This window comes from Vicugna pacos, chromosome 9 (genome assembly GCF_048564905.1).
Source record: "Vicugna pacos chromosome 9, VicPac4, whole genome shotgun sequence".
In the NCBI taxonomy this organism is placed as follows: domain Eukaryota; kingdom Metazoa; phylum Chordata; class Mammalia; order Artiodactyla; family Camelidae; genus Vicugna; species Vicugna pacos.
Genome location: NC_132995.1, coordinates 32,807,680 through 32,821,718, shown reverse-complemented (window position 1 = coordinate 32,821,718; position 14,039 = coordinate 32,807,680). Strand labels below are relative to the sequence as shown.

The 14,039-nt window shown below is 36.9% G+C and overlaps 1 protein-coding gene and 1 pseudogene across 10 annotated transcripts in view; one reads left to right on the top strand and one right to left on the bottom strand.

Annotated features, from left to right (window-relative positions):
• The window catches only part of PSME3IP1 (proteasome activator subunit 3 interacting protein 1), a 31,008-nt gene extending 17,642 nt beyond the window's left edge, over positions 1–13,366 (top strand). For all 10 annotated transcript variants that reach the window (XM_072967421.1, XM_072967415.1, XM_072967417.1 and 7 more), the window contains 2 exons: positions 6,546–6,610; positions 12,612–13,366. In XM_072967421.1, coding sequence (XP_072823522.1) covers positions 6,546–6,610; positions 12,612–12,829 — 283 coding nt within the window. In that variant the 3' untranslated portion in view covers positions 12,830–13,366. The remainder of the gene's footprint in view (positions 1–6,545; positions 6,611–12,611) is intronic.
• Positions 3,489–3,923, bottom strand: LOC140698558 (ATP synthase F(0) complex subunit C2, mitochondrial pseudogene; annotated as a pseudogene).
• Positions 13,367–14,039: the final 673 nt, after the last annotated feature.

The window sequence follows — 14,039 nt, the reverse complement described above, 5'->3', positions numbered from 1 at the left end:
TAGGAACATTGTTGACATGTAAAAATATCGTCATGGTATAGCAGCAAAGAGGAGTATCAGTGGCCTGAAAAGGGCCAGTTACCCAAGCCATGAATTATTCCTTTCAAGTTTTTATAAAAGTGTGCTTGCCTGGCTCAGTGTCTTTCAGGATTTGGACTGGGTTAGTTTTACTGGACTATACCAAGAAAGGTCTCTCTAGATGGGCAATTAGCTACTACTCAGCGGTGTCTTGCTGCTAGCAAAATGGGTGTTATAAGTATCTCTCTTAATCCTTAGATCACCTTTATTAGTCATCCTTTATTGTTGTGTTGTGCAGCAAGGTAATAAATTCGTCTCCTGAGGCGGGACTTCCTAATCTACCCAGCCTTGAGTTTATTAGAATCACTTGGGAGTTTGTTAATTCTATGGCTTGCCTCACATGAATTCTGGCTCAGTAAGTTTAGAAGGAGATCCGGGAGTCTATTTTTTAGAGTTCCATGGATGATTCTGTTGCTTGGTGAAAGTCTGATGCCTGGTGTGTGTGGGGGTTATGAAGCATAATAATAAAACAAGCACCTGTGAACCCATCACCCAGCTTAAGACTTAGAGTGTTGTCAAAAATATTGAGTCTGCCTCTTGCTCCTCCCCATCGTCCCCCTGCCTTGCCATCCTCACACTACTTTTCCAAATCAAATTCTTTTGCCTTTTCTTTACTTTAATAGTTTTGGGGTTTTTTGGTTGCCTATATAAGTATTATATTATAGCTTGCTTGTTTTTGAACTTTATAAAAATAATTTCATTATATATATGATCTTCTGTGACTGATTTTTCCCTCAAATTGTTTCTATGATTGAAACAATTTTGTGTGTGTATGTGCATATACAGCTGTAATTCATTCTGAAAGTGAGTTCTGCTGTATAACAGGGCATTATTTGAGATACCAGAATTGTTCATCTCCTGTGAATGAATGTTTGGATTATGGCAAGTGGTGCTGATATGTCAAGGACATGCTATGTTACGTATGTGCATATGTTTCTCTAGAGCTGTGCGTCCAGTATGATAGCCCCTGGCCACCTGTGGCTATCTAAATTTAAACAAATTAAAACTAAGTGAAATTTAAAATCCAATTCCCTAGCCGCACTAGTCAAATTTTAAGTGTTGAATGCTAGTTGCTGCCCTACTGGATATAACAGATACAATGATACAGTGATTTATAAAACAGCATCTCCTTATGATCTTAACTTGCATTTCCCTGTTAACAAATGTAGTTGACATATTTCATATGTTGATTTGCCATTCATGTGCCCTATTGTGTGAAAAAGGTTTGTTCATTCATACTGCCATTTTTCTACTAGGTTATTTGTATTTTTCTTACTGATCTATAGGTTTTTTTTTTTTTAACATAGTCCTCATATTATTTTCCCCCGATTTATAGCTTATCTTTTTACTTTTATTAATTTTAATATTTAATTTTAAGGTGGTCAATTTTTAAAAATTGAGATATAATTGACATGTAACATTATATTAGTTTCAAGTGTGCAAAATGACTTGATATATATATATATATGTACATATATATAAAAAATGAAATGATTTATCACCACAGAAAGTCTAGTTAACATTCATCACCACACATGATGACATATTTTTTTCCTTGTGATGAGAACTTCTAAGATCTACTCTTTTGGCAACTTTCAAATATACAATACGGTATTATTAACTGTAGTCACCATGTTGTATGTTACATTCCCACAACATTTATTTTATAATTGGAAGTTTGTACCTTTTGAAGGTGGTCAATTTTAATGTGGTCAGATATATCAATATTTGCTTGTTGTTAGATCCTTTTATATTCAAGAAATTCCCTCTGCCCCAAGGTTGTAATACAGTTTTTCTTGTAAAGGTTTAAGAATTTTGTCTTTCACATGTTAGTCTTTAATCTATCTGGAATTGACTTTTGTGAAGGCAGGGATCACAATTCAGTTCTTTTCTTCAAATGAAAAGCCAATTTTCTAGCAACATTTACTAACTACTTCTGCCTTACCTCAAAGACCTTCAGTGTCACCTCTGTCTTAAAACAAGTTTCCATACATACGTGAGTTTGTCTGGGGATTCTGTTTTTCTGTTCCTAGGATCTGTTGGACCAGTATCACTCTGTAATTATTGTAGCTTTAAAACAGATCTTGATATCTGCTACGACAAGTACCCTTACATTCTTCTCAGGGATGTCCTATCTATTCTTGGCCACTTCGTTCTTCCATATAAATTTTAGATTTAAAGTTCTTTAACAATCCCTATTGGGATTTTTATTGGAATGTTACTAAATTGCTTGATAAATTTATGGAAAGAACAGATCTTTATGGATTTGACTCTTTCTCTATCCATGGCATATATCTACATTTATTTGTTTCCTTTAATGACATTTAGTAAATTCTTAATAGCTTTTTTTTTTCCAAAAAGGTTGTACATGTCTTTTGTTAGATTTAGTCCTGGGTATTATTTTTGTGTTGTTGCTGATATATAAAAGTGCAGTTGATTTTGGAATATTTATATCCAGTCACCCAACTCTTACTAACTTTAATAATAACTCTTCTTATTAACTTTAATAATTTATCAGTGGGTTCTTTTGTAATTTCTATGTAGAGAGTCACCATCTGTGAATAATGACAGTTTTATTCTCTTCCTTACACCTTTTAATTCCTTTTTCTTATTGCGCTGGCTGGGACTGCCAGTAAAATGTTAGAAAGAAACAATTACTGTGCATATCTTTGTTTTATCTCTAGTGTTAAATAGAATTTTTATAACTTTTCACCACTAAGAATAGTGTTTGTTGTTTTTTTCTTTTCAGATATCCTTTAGCAGGTTAAGGAAGTTCTGTTCCTAGTTTGGTAAGAGATTCTTTTGTAGCCTTGAGTTGTTAAATTTTGTCAGTTTTTTTGTGCTTTTAAATTGATAAAATAAACTTTTATTTTTAACTCTGTTACAGTAAAAAAAAAAGTTTTTTTTTCTAATGTTGCATTCCTGTGATAAACCCAGCTTGTAGTGATGTATTTTCTTTTTTTTTAATTGCTGGATTTGTTTTGCTAGTATTTTGTATAGATTGTTGCATCTATAATCATGAGTGAGACTGGCATGTATTTTTTCCCCCATTTTATCTGATTTTGATATGAGGATTAAACCTAGATTCATTTAGGGAGTATTCCTTCTTTTTCTGTTCTCTGGAGGAGTTTGTATAAGCTGGTAGTGTTCTTTTGTGAAAGTTTGGTAGAACTCTGTGAAATCACTTTGGGCCCTCTTTTTTTTAAATTTGTGATTATAGGACTTTTTATATTTTTCCATGTCTTTTTTGAGTCTTTTTTTTTTCTTACTAATACAGTATTTTTTTGTGTCCCTCTGTAAAACCCTGAGCCAACCACTTTCCCCAGGCTGCCTGGGGAATTACACGAAAAGGAACGTACAGTTCAGACAAGACATAGGAGAAAGAACTATAGGAGTTGGAGATCGCTCCTTCACGAGGGGAAGAGGATGAGAAAGGCCACCATCTGTCAAAAGAGCCTCATGGTCTCCAAGAGGTCAAAGCCCAGAACAGCACAGGAAAAGAGCTGTTGCTTCAGAGAAGGGTTCCTGGCATAACCAATGATGAGAATCCCAAACACACCTCCAGGTCCAGCCCTAGAGGTAGCCACCCCTGCTATGGCAGCCCCAGCTCCAGTGAACTTGGCTGCTCTGTCAGTGTCCTGTGAGAAGGCACTGGCTTAGAAGCTGCAACTAGGAATAAGTGAGGTGATTGGGACATGGGGCTGCCAAGCTGCTGTGGCTCTCATCTGTCAGTGTCTCCGTCTGGTCATTTCAGCATCACTGCAGACAGTGATCAGTCAGCTCAGTAGTGGAGAGGTTCTCCTGATCAAGGAGTGGGTGGAGACAAACTTGGCAAAAGGGTACATTTTCAGGGAATGAGGGGCTGTGGCAGGAGATCTGCTCCCAGAGCTGCAGAGAAGAGGGCTGAGTCAGTTTTATCATATTTTCTGGGAATTTGTCCATTTTGGTTTTTTCTCAAATACATGAGCTAAATTGTTAGTATTCTTTATTTTTCTGATTGCTGTTCTATCTGTAATTGTCCCCTTTATGTCCCAAATACTGATGAATTGTGCTTTTGTTCTTATCTTGACTGTTTTCATGAGAGGGTAGTGTCTGTTTTATTAGTCTTTTCAAAGATCTTTTGGATTTACTTTTCCCTGTTTTTTTCTATTTCATTAATTTTTGCTCTTTAATATCTCCTCCCTCCTTTCCTTAGAATATTCTTTACTTTCTTCAATATTATACTTTAATTATTTTTGTTATAAGTAACTGTCAGATACCAAGCTAATTAATTTTCAGCCCTTCTTTTTAGTTGTAGGCATCTAAAGCTATAGTTTTTCTTCAGCTTTCATTGTATACAATTTTGTATTTCCAACTAAGTTATTTTTTTTTCCTAATTGAAGTACAGTCAATTACAATATGTCAATCTCTGGTATGCAGCACAATGTCCCAGTCATGCATATACATACATATATTACCAACTAAATTTTTAAATATCCATTCTGATTTCTTCCTTGATTCATGAATTATAAGCATTTTTACAAACTTCCAAACATATTTAGTTAACTTAAACATTTTCATTTGTTCTAAGATGAGCTTTTTTCTGCCACATGTTAATACCTTACAATCAGTGATGTCTTAGACTCTGTGAAATACAATATATTTGTTTTTGTTATTGATTTCTACCCTAATTGTGTTGTGGTTTGTATATACTGGTTCTTTTGAAATTGCTTTAGACTTGCTTTATGACCTGTTCCTGAGGTTAATTTTTGAGAATGCTCCAAGTGAGCTTCAGGAGACTCTGTTTTGTAATTGTTTGTTTTGGGTTCTGTGTAGGTACAACAAAACGAACTTGTTAATTATATGGTTCAAATCTTGTGTCTTTACAGATTTGTCTACTTGTTCTGTTAGTACTTGAGGGGAGTATTTTGAAATCTCCCACTGTAGTAATGATTTCTTGATTTTCTTCAGAGTTCTGTTGAACATAGTATACTTTTAAGCTCTTTAATTAGAAGCATACATGTTCAGAACTGTTATTTCTTCATAGTGAATTAAACTTTGTTTCATTGTAAACTAACCTCCTTTATCCCGTGTAACACTTTTGATCTTAAAGTCTATTTTCTTAATATTAATATAGGTACCCTAGCCTTCTTTGGGTTAGTATTTGCTGCGGTAATTCTTTCTCCATTCCTTTGCTTCCAAACTTTCTGTTTGTTTATTTTGCTTTTGTTAAGTTTTCAGGTGTGTCTCATAAATAGCTGATTTAAAATTTAGTCTGTTAATCTCTTTATAGATTGAATTTATTAGAATTTTTTAATGTAGTTTCTACTATCATAATGTTATTTGGCTTTTTATTTAAAAGTATTTTTCCTTGTATCTTTTTTATAAAAATTGATTATGGTTTTAAAATATTTTGTTCATTTTATTTTCCATTCTACTAGTTTGGATTTATGTATTCTTCTGTTCTTTTGGTGGCTAACCTTGCACTTTATCAGGAATACTTAGCAAAGCCTAGAGTAAATTACTATCTTACCTCCCTACAAAATTATCCATGGACTCTAGAACTTTTAGCTACAGTCACCTTCTTCCTACTTCACATGCTACTAATGTTCAGTACTTCAGTATGGTCATATTTGACACTGCGAAGTAGATGTTTTTTTGTATAGACAATATTTGTTTAGATTTGTATTTGCCAGATTCTTTGCTCACCGTCCCTTCCATCTGGGGTCATTTCCTTCCTCTTTGAAGTACATGCTTTTTTTTTTTTTTTTTTTTTTTTTTTTTTTTTTTTTTTTTTTGACTACCCTAACTTGTTTATTGGCTAAGAATTTTACAAACCTTACTTACATTAGTAGTGATGGTTGAGCTGGGGAGCATTATACCTTCTCCAAGCTGCATGGTTCTTTTTTGTTGTTGTTTGTTTGTTTGTTTGTTTGTTTTTGGTCGGGGAAGTATTTAGGCTTACTTATTTATTTATTTTTAGAAGAGGTACTGGGGATTGAACCCAGGACCGTGTGTATGCTAAGGATGCCCTCTATCACTTGAGCTATACCCTCTCCCAGAAGTATGTGTTTTTAGTGAAGGTCTTCTGGGTGACTTTCAGAATCTTTAGCATGTCACTGAAGGTATTTTCTTCAATCTCTAATAACTACTAAATGTTTGTCATTTATAAACATGTCCAGACATTCTTGAAATCCATCTGTGGTTCTAACCAAGATGAATGATGACAAAGAATCTGATGTTTAGGTGATGCTTGAAGAGATAATGCTTCACCTCCTTGAATTGGTTAACGGTTTAAATTATCTTTATAACAACAATATAACTGGAAGGAGATTAAGAACCTGAAATGAAAATTTTTCATTTCAGATCATCCCAACTCCTTGAGGCTGCCTAAGCCCCATATAAGTGGTTATTGGAACTTCTGATTCCCAAAGCTTTGATCCCCAAGATTGGACATAGCTCAGATCACCATGTTTTTTTGTTTACAGCTCAGAGAGTGGCAACAGTGTGAAAAGACTGAAATCGGACCCTGACCCAGATGACAAGAATCAAGGTGGGTGGCAGCTTTCATTTCGTTCTTTACTTACAATACACATGAAATGTAGTAAAAGGCTGAAATGCATTTTATCTGTGGAGACATGTGCATATCTCTACGCAAACCTACCTAAACTTAACCTACCAAACCATTTTAGACCATGCAGGACTTACACCTAGCAGGGTGTCAGCTGCCCTGCAAAATAGTATGTTAGAAGCCAGTGGAACTGATAAATGACAATTATGCTTTCCCAGGAGTGCTTACAAAGCCAAAGTTCTGGTCATACCACCTCTGCTCACAAAGGGGTTTCTCTGTCTCCCTTAAATGTCAAGTTTCTTGATTTCACCTGGCTGGCTACCAGTGAGATAGAATGCCTGGCTCCTGCTGTTAGCTGGATTGGATTGAGCTTAGAAGCTCAATGCAGTTTCCAGGAGTACACTTTCTTTGGTAGTTACTTTTATACGATCAAATCTGGTACTGTATTAAGTGGCACAAAGTTATAAGTGAGGGTGAGTGTTACTGGGGATTGAATCAGGGATGAGAAATTCGAGTGTTTTCAGTTCTTCCATTCCTAACTCCCATTGGGATTGAGACTGTTAAGTTAAACTTAGACGGTCATCTATAAAACAGGGCTTACATTTATTTCTCTTTCAAAAAAAGGATATTTTAAAACATATCTACTGAACTCCAGGAATGGTGGGCTGTTGTTGATACCTTTTTGCTTTAGAATTTACTTTTAAAAAAGACAGTGAAGAGCTTTCTTTCTACCTCTATGTCCTCTTCTATCCCATTCTCCTTCCCAGAGGGAAACAGTTTTATATATTTCTTACATATATGTCTAGAGCTAGTCTGTGTATGTACAAGCAGTTACAAATATATTATTTTTTGGAAAGTGTTTTATTATAGAAAGCTTAAGACATATTCAAGTGTTGAGATAATAACTTGTTTAATGAATGTATAAATGAACCCCATAATGTAGCTTCAACAACTTTTAATACATCCAATCTTGTTTCATTTATGTTGCCCATATTTTGAAGCAAACTCCAGACATCAGATTGTTTCTCCCATAGTTACTCTGTATTTATCCCTAAAAAATGTTTTTTAACATAATTGTAATACCATTATCACACCTAGAATAATTAGAATAATTCCTAAATACTATCAAATACAAAATTAGTATTCATTTTTCCTCAGTTTTCTCATGAATTTTTTTTCCTGACAATTAAAAATCAGGATCAAAGCAAAGATTAGACATTTTATTTGGCTTATATGGCTTAAAAAAATTGGTGATAATTTACATATCATAAAATTCACCCTTTTAAGGGATTCAGTTCAGTGGTTTTTAATATGTTCAGAAGAATGTGTATTTATCACCACTATCTAATTCCAGAACTTTTTCATCACCCCAAAAAGAAGCCCCATGCCCATTAGCAGTTATTCTTCATTCTTCCCCTTTCTGCAGCCACTGGCAACCACAATCTGCTTTCTGTCTCTATGGATTTGCCTTTTCTGAACATTTTATATAAAGGAAATCATGTAATATATGGCCTTTTGTGTCTGGCTTTGTTTCACTTAACACAGTATTTTCAAAGTTCATTCATGTTGTGGCATGCACCAGTACTTTTTACAGCTGAGTAATATTCTGTCATATGATTTGCCACATTTTTGTTTACTCATCAGCTCACGAACATTTAGGTTGTTTCCCTTTTGAGCTATTATGAACCATGCTGCTATGAACATTCACGTTCAAGTTTTTGTGTGAGCAACTGTTTTCAGTTCCTTTGGGTTTAGATATATACCTAGGAATGGAATTGCTGAGTCATATAATAAATCTGTGTTTAACTTTTAAAGGAACTTGTTTTCCACAGCAGCTGCACCGTTATTACATTTTACCAGCAGTAAATGAAGGTTCACATCCTTATCAATACTTGTTGTCTTTCCCATAATGTACATCATTCTGGGTATGAAGTGATCTTCATTATGGTTCTGGTTGGGGTTTCTCTAATGACTAATGATGTTGGCATCACGTACTTATTGGGAATTTGTTTATCTTTTTTGGAGAAATATTATTCAAATCCTGAGCCTTTTTAAAAATTGGATTATTTGACTGTTTATTATTGCATTATAATAGTTCTTTGTATGTTCTGGATACTGGACACTTGTCAGGTGATTTACAAGTATCGTATCTCTGGGTTGTATTTTCACTTTCTTGATGATGTTCACTGGAGCACAAAAGTTTTCAGTTTTGATAACACCCATTTTTTTTTATTTGATTGCTTGAGCTTTAGGTGTCGTATTGCCTAATTAATGGTCAAGAAGATTTACACTTACATTTTTTTCTAAGAGTTTTATAGTTTTAGCTCTTACTTTTTGGTCTTTGACCCATTTTGAACTAATTTTTTTGACTCAAATTTGTTGAAAAGACTGTTCTTTTCCCCACTGAATTGTTATGACATTTTTGTTGAAAATCAGTTGAACAGCATGTGTGGGTTTATTTCTGGATTCTCTTTTCTCTTCCATTGATCTATATGTCTATCCTTATGCTATTACCACACAGTTTTGATCACTATAGCTTTATAGTAAGTTTTGAAACTGGGAAGTGTCAGTCTTCCAAGTTTGTTCTTTTTCAAGATCTTTTTGACTATTTGAGGTCTTTTGCATTTCAGTATGAATTTGGGGATCAACTTGTCACTTTCTACAAAAAAGGCAGCTGGGATTTTGGTAGGAATTGTCTGAATCTGTAGATCAGTTTGGGAATATTGCCATCTTACGGCATCTTAACAGTAAGCTAGTAGGTCTTTTAAGTCTCATTTAACCTATGAGTTCTTCCTCCTTTTTAAATTTATTTTTTGTTTCCTTTGGTGGTTTTTTTTGTTTGTTTGTTTTTGTGAAGAAACTGGGTCTTTGTCCTGTGGAGTTTCCCACACTCTGGATTTTGCTGATTGCATCCTCATGGTATTCCTTTCTATCCTGTTTCCTATAAAATGGTAGTTAGATCTTGAGCTTGGTCCATTCAAGTTGATTTTTTGGTAAGATTACTTTCTATGTTATTTTGCACTTTGTATCATCATTATCATTATTTTAATTAACATACTCTTCTGTTCATTGCTTAGTTACTTTGGGAATCATACTATATCTGCACATAAAGAATTTCATTCCTTTTTAAGGCTGTGTAGTAATCCATTGTATGGTTGTACTATAGTATATTTATTTCATTTTTATTGATGAACATTTAGATTGTTTCCATTCCTTCTCTTTTATGATGTTTCATTAAATAACCCTTACATGCATCATTTTTCACATTCAAAACATATTACATTAAATACTTAGAAGTAGAATTATTGAGTCAGATATGCATGTGTAATTTAGATAAATATTGCCAAATTGCCCTGCTAAGGAGTTATCCCAGTTCACATTCCCATCAGCAATGTAAGAGTTCCATTTCACTGGTATCTTTTTAATATATAAGGAACTTGCTGAACTGTAGCTGCTTAAATAGAGTAAGTATATCCTGTGTGCATACACACACATAAAACTTCATGGAAATCTAAAATATATTTCAGCTAGTTAACTAGTAACCCTGTATCTGGTGCTTATTCCCTGCTAGGAACTGTCTGCCTCAGTCAGTGGAAAGGAAGACTTGTGTGGTTTCTTTAAACTTTCTGTCAGATGCTTGTGTTTAAGAGCCATCTTTTCTGTAATTCTAAATCTCTTCTGTCTACCCTTTCATTCGTATGGGAGAAACTGGGCAAGAAATAATCCTCTTTTGCCAGGAGCTAAGGCCCCACGAGAAGACTATCCTGGAAGCTTCTTTTAGAGTCTTGTCTTCGGCAGTAGAAGCCTTTGCCCCTTTAGTCCCCCAGAAGATAGTTCTGTGGTCCTCATGGAGATTCAGGCTTCCCCCACTGGAGGCTCTGGCTTCAGCTCTGAGCAGAGCCACTGAATGCACAAGTTGGTCCTATCTAGTCTCAAGTCACACATCTGTCTGAATCTTGAGAACATTCTCCATTAGTAATTTTCGGTGTTAATTTGGTGTGACAATGTCCTGCAAATGCAGAAGTTGGTAGGAAACTTCACTAAATGGGTAAGATCAGAGGACACCATTTTGTTCTCTTTGGTCAGTTAACTGCTTTTGGAATGAAATTTGTCAGAGTGGTAGTCTCTTTTCTTTTTTGAAACATCTTAGATAATTGGGAGATTTGGTCTTTTTGCTTAAACTCTGCTGATTCCACCATGGTCCAGATTCCTGTGGCTACGTTTCTGTGGCTGGCTGCCATGCTTCCCTTAGGCCTGCCCTAGTCCTCCATAGGTGCTCTGACCTTGATCCTTCTTTTTTGTCTAAGATAGACCCTGAAATTCAGTTCACCCTTGAAATAATTAATAAGGTGACACATCTCACTGAACAGCTTCTCAAAAACTACTTTTCTGAGTAACTGATTCATACCCTTATGGTATCAAGGTGTTTTTTTTTTAAACAATCATTTTTCTGACAGAATACTGAAAGTATCACTGTATATGTCAACATAATAATACAACAAATGTTCAGGTAATGAATGGCATACAATGTGATGTTATGTCCTAAATTTTCAGATTCTTCTCATCCCCCGCACCTCTTCCCCCAATTCAGCCATTTGCAGTGAAACTCTATAACGCACTTCCCTGCATTAGTATGTGTTGTGAATGCTGGCCTGCTCTGTGCCCAGGGGATGGGATGGTGAGGAAGGAGTCCTTGCCCTCAAGACTTAGAGTCTGAGGAGAAGATACACAATAGGACTGTCATTCTTCTACAGCCTTCCTGAATGTAAGACAGGGATGCCCTTGGGGTTGCAGAGATAGAGGGGGCTGTTCCTTCCTACTTTAAGTGGCTTAGGATGCTCTTTGAATTTTTGCATTTGGCTTTCTTAAAACTTGTCTGAATAGGTAGTTAAATGCACATAATAAAAAATTTCAAAAGGGACAAAAGAGTGTGGAGTAAAAAGTTAAATCTCCCCTGGTCCTCAGCCACCTATATTTAAGTCATTTGTTTCTTTTTCTGTGAAGTGTTTGTGTCTTTTGTCTACTTTTCTATTCAATTGTTGGTTGGTTGTAAGTTTTGGAAGAACTTTTTATATGGCAAAGAAGCCAGCTTTTGTGATACTCTTAATATTTGCATCTGCTTTCTTGTGGCCTTGTTACCACCTCCTCTACATTCAGTATCAGCTCTCATGTCATTTTCTACATCTCCATGTTTTAGTATTATCCTTAGCAGCTTCCTTTCCGCTTTAATAGTAGTGCCTGTAAGATAAGCAAATGAACTACGTGTACTGGCTGTTTGAGATCTCTTTCTGCTTCTCAGTGGTATTTTTTATGTACTCCTGATTTCGTCTACTTGGAACCACGTATTCTTTTCACAGTTACATGAGGTGTTAGGGGTCTGTTAAGGCAAAACCCTCAAAGGTAATATATTTGTCAGCCTGAGACAATGCTTCTGAACTCCAGCCCTTACTCTACAGTGAGCTCTGGGATCATTTTAGTACATCAGCTTTTAACTCAGATTTAGTTTACCATTTTCTACTATTCTAAGTGGCCTTAACCTTAGCCAGGGCTTTGGACCTCCCTCATCAGTAAGATGGGGCATTCCTACACACCAGGCTGCTGTAGTGATTCAGGCAGGCTGGAAACAGGAAGGAAGAAGGGGTGGAGGAGAGTCCTTAACTTTTCCTCTAACCTTCAGTTCAAGTCCTGTGTTTTCTTGATTGAGGCTTTCTGTGCCAGAGGGCTACCATAAATATGGGTTTCCTGGGATGAAAAGAGCCCCAACTACTTGGTGACATTCTGCATGGTATGAAAATGTTCTCTGCTGTGGCTTTGGTTTTCTCAGTTATAAACAAGGAACACAACTCTAAGATGAGGATGATAGTAGTGTTGACTGTATCGGCTTGTTTTGAGACTTCCAACATAAAGCCCTCAATGCATGGAAAGCACGCCATCAACTTTGGAAGAGGGTGATGAAGTAACAGCCCTTCCTCCTTTTTTGCAGAAGCCCCATCCTGCGTGTCTCTTGGAAGCACATCCCTGAGCGGTCCCTCCATCCACTGCCCCTCCGCCGCTGTCTGCATCGGCATCCTCCCAGGCTTGGGTGCCTACTCTGGGAGCAGCGACTCTGAGTCCAGCTCAGACAGCGAGGGTACCATCAATGCCACTGGCAAGATCGTCTCCTCCATCTTCCGAACCAACACCTTCCTCGAGGCCCCCTAGCTCCTCTGTCCTTACTGCCAGGAGCTCCACCCCAAGAGTAGACCGGACAGTTTATTCTGCCTCCAGGCACTACTGCCCTCAGAAAACTCCTTTTCCTGCTCCCTGTGCACACCATGATGTTTTTAACCTCATCTAAAAATGTGCCAGAATCTACTTGTGGCCCAAATTGTTTGGTTTCTCTTTCCAACCTGTACAGAGGCCCAGACCTGTCCCATGGCCTCTGTCCTCACTGATGAAGTAGGGTGAGCAGAAATTCCCCTGAAAATGCTGTGGGAAGATAGGCACCAGCTGGCTTGGAAAGGGTTTAGTTTCGGTTGCTTGCTTTTTTGTTTTTTCTTTCCCAGCATCACAAAGAAGCAAGGGCAGTTACTGGACAGATATTATTTAAACTTTCTATTCTAGATGAACGCACCGTTTGGTTATACTGCGTTATAGAGCATGTGGTGGGAGAGATGGACCCAGGGGATGGAATGGCACGTTGCCCTGGAACTAACTGATTCTTGATGTTGTGTGACTAAGTAAAGATTCTAAACTACATCCTCAGGGAGTGTCACTTAACACTCATCATTCATTGTGAAGTTTTCCCTTACCCTTGGCTGTTCCTTCTCCTTCCTCCATCCAATCCCTTTGAAGACTAAACCTTAGAGAAACAAACATAGGCCTTAATGTTTCATCATAGCCGAAAATCAGAAGTGCTGGTAGGTATGTGGATGAGATAACTTATTTCTAGCAACTACTGGATTCTCAAAGTCCATGGGACCCACCTGCGTATTCCATCTGTAATCTGTTGAGGCCCCACTCTATTGGATACATTTATAGTTGTGGCTTTAACTATGGAAGTTATTTCTAGCCTAAAGGTGCTGCCCTCATCCTTTCCTCTTCTTTGATCTGTTTCCCCTCCTGCTCTTCCCTTCTCACACAGAGCAGCCAAGACCTAGGGGTGCTGCTCCACCTCTGTCTCATAAAGGGAGGGGCGCTCTTCCTTTGAGCAGGAGGGAAAGACAGAGGGGCGGGGAGACAAGGTATGGAGGCCTCGTGGACGGAGGATAAGCTGTGGGCTTAAAAATAAATTCTGTAGGCTTCCCTGTTTCAGAGGAATGAGCCTGCATGCTGCTTTCTTCCCCTGGGTTCCTACATCAATTGTTCCTACTTCCTTGGGTGTGAGACAGAGACACACACAGAATGTGTTGACACTGTGATGCTGGCAGGC